The 2,999-nt window shown below is 41.4% G+C and overlaps 1 protein-coding gene across 1 annotated transcript; it reads left to right on the plus strand.

Moving 5' to 3' along the window:
- The first annotated feature begins 2,054 nt into the window (after positions 1-2,054).
- On the plus strand, positions 2,055-2,999 carry LOC114028406 (olfactory receptor 11H6-like). The gene has a single exon (XM_027842645.1). The coding sequence runs from the start codon at positions 2,055-2,057 to the stop codon at positions 2,997-2,999; it is 945 nt and encodes a 314-aa protein (XP_027698446.1).

Below are 2,999 nucleotides of genomic sequence, written 5' to 3' on the forward strand. Positions count from 1 at the left end.
TCTCATTTGACGCAGACAGTCTTCTGATACTATAGGGACTATAGATATGTCCCCATTTTGCAGGTGAGAAACAATAGTCATTCAACTTATAAATGTCAGTGATAGGATCCAAAATCATGTTGCTGAAGTAGGGCAAGGAGTATCCCAACTCCAACAACATGACCAATGAATGGGGGACTGTGGGGTGGGGTATGAGGGAAAGTAAAACCAGAATTGGAAAGGGTGGCCAGGGATGTCGTGTCATCAGGAGGAACCAGGTCTCAGCAAGTTTCAGAAGATAGAAGGATCAAGAGAGGAAGAGGTTTAAGATGAAAAGAAGTTTTTAACTATGGAACAAGCATTCCATAGAGCAGAGTGGAAAGGGTCAGTGGATCTATATCAGGACATTGTAGGGGGAAGGACCTGGTTGAGAGGAATGAAGGTGAAGGGAGCAGTCAGGGGAAGGCAAAACAGATTGTACAGAATCGCTGGAATGGGGATAGTAGGGTGTGGGAACATGATAATCAATGACAAATGTGTCCAGGTAGAATATCAAGACAAGTTAAGAATTTATTAAGCATTATGTTCCAGGCACTGTGCTAAACTCTGTATTGTCTGGGGAAAGATCTTTTTGAGGTAAGAAGGTGATTAGATTGTTTGAGTCAAAATCCAAACTTATGGCAGTATGTAATTTTGTGTCTGAGGTCCACTGAGATCTGACTCAGAGTAGACAAAAAGAGGGGAATGTGTGGCCTGAGAGCATATGGTCTGTGGCAGTTCAGGGCCACCTGAAAAAATTGGGATAGGGGAGGTAGAGTTTGACCAGAGAAAGACTTCCAAAGCCCAAGAGAATGCCTGAAGATGAAAACAGAAGCCAAGAGGCTGATTCCTGGAATGTGGAACACAGAATTTGAACAATTTGCCCAAGATCATTCAGTCAGAAAAGTCAGATATGTTGTTTGAACTCAGTTCTTCCTGACACAAAGCCTAGCACTCTCCTGGCTATTCATATTTCCTTCTTTATTGTCAATCAATTAATCAATCAACAAGTATATATTAAATGAACACTATGTGCCAACCTCTGCTCTCACAGTCTCTGCCTTCTAGGAATGTATATTCTATCAAGAAGACAACATGTAGGTGTAAAATTGAATTAAAAAATAAATAACATGTAATTTGGGAGAGGGAGGCACTAGGAGATCAGGGAGATCAGGAGAGATCTCAGGTAAGAGGTAGGCTTTCAGTTAAGCTTTAAAGGAAGCGAGCAATTCTGAAGGGTGAAGATGAAGAGGGGAATATATTCCAGGCACAGAGGACAGCTACTGCAAAGACACAGAGAAAAAAAAAAAGGAACATTATATGTGAGCAACAGCACAAATGTCTGTTATTATTAGAGATACATCATGGCATAGTGGATATTGAGTAAGACTTGAAGTCATTGAGACTTGGGTTCAAATCTTACATCAGACATTTACTTGCTATGTGACCCTGGAAAACTTACATGGTGGTTACATATATCGCCCTAAAAATAAGATAATGTAAAGCACTTTGCAAACCTTTTAAGTGAAATGTAAATTTGAATAATACTGTACTCTTCTGTCAAAAGCAGGATGTTTCAGGGCAGAATTTGTTAACATTTTTGGCTATTGATGTTAATTTTATAATAAAAACATTAACAAAAAGAAAGAAGGGAAGGGAATTTCAGTTGGAGGTACTGATGGAGATTTGAGGAAAGAAGTGGAATAACATAGTACTTCATTTGGGGATAAAGTAGAGTCTACTTTGATAGTACCATCAGCATGAGATTTGACTGGAATGGGAAATAGAAGCTAGATTGTGGAATTCAATTATTTCGGTTCTCTATAATAACCGATTACACATCTGAATAATTGAGAAATGTTCCCATAGAAGTTTTTTTTAATCAAAACATCTGCATTGGACCATATGAAACCATAGTCATAAGAGTTTCAGAAATGAGAGAGGCCTTAGTAATTCTTCAAAATTGGGGAATCCATGAGAGACAAGGAATAAGGCAGTCCATGTCATGGTCATTTCTGTCTTTTCCATCAGGAGCCATGAACATATCTGGAGGAAACAGAGTGACTGAGTTCATCCTCCTGAGTTTTTCCTGCCCCAAAGAGATGCAGATCCTCCTCTTTGCAGTCTTCTCTCTGACCTATGTCCTGACCCTGATGGGGAATGGGTCCATCATCTCAGCAGTGAGGTTGGATCAGCGGCTCCACACCCCAATGTACATCCTGCTGGCCAACTTCTCCTTCTTGGAAATCTGCTACATTAACACCACAGTTCCTAACATGTTGGCCAACTTCCTCTCTGAGTCCAAGACCATCTCCTTCACTGCCTGCTTTCTCCAGTTCTACTTCTTCTTTTCCACAGGTGCCACTGAGACCTTCTTCCTATCCCTCATGGCTTTTGATAGGTACCTGGCCATTTGTCGGCCTCTGCACTACCCCACAATCATGACAGGACATTTTTGCATCAAACTAGTATTCCTCTGCTGGGTGAGTGGCTTCCTCTACTTTCCAGTCCCTATTTGCTTCATGACTCAATTACCTTTCTGTGGTCCAAATATTATTGATCACTTTGTCTGTGACCCAGGACCCCTGCTGGCTCTGTCTTGTGCCCCTACCCCAGGGATTGAACTTTCCTGTTCTATCCTCAATTGTCTTCTCATCTTTGTCACCTTCCCTTTTATCCTTGGATCCTACACTCTAGTATTCAGAGCTGTCCTCAAAGTTCCTTCAGCAGCTGGCCAGAAGAAGGCCTTCTCTACATGTGGCTGCCACCTGATTGTGGTCTCTCTGTTCCACGGGACCCTCATGGTCATGTACATCAGCCTCAATTCTGGAAACACAGCTGGTTCACAGAAAATTTTCACTTTATTTTACTCAGTAGTGACTCCATTGGTGAATCCCCTGATCTATAGCCTACGAAATAAGGAAATGAAAACTGCTCTAAGAAAAGTCCAGATGAGCGTACAAACCATCCATAGAAGATAA

The sequence above is a fragment of the Vombatus ursinus genome, unplaced genomic scaffold (assembly GCF_900497805.2).
Source record: "Vombatus ursinus unplaced genomic scaffold, bare-nosed wombat genome assembly UNPS02014880.1, whole genome shotgun sequence".
Lineage (NCBI taxonomy): Eukaryota > Metazoa > Chordata > Mammalia > Diprotodontia > Vombatidae > Vombatus > Vombatus ursinus.

Excerpts from the sequence above, each read along its gene's own strand:
- LOC114028406 (XM_027842645.1), top strand. The coding sequence starts at position 2,055 with ATGAACATATCTGGAGGAAACAGAGTGACTGAGTTCATCCTCCTGAGT.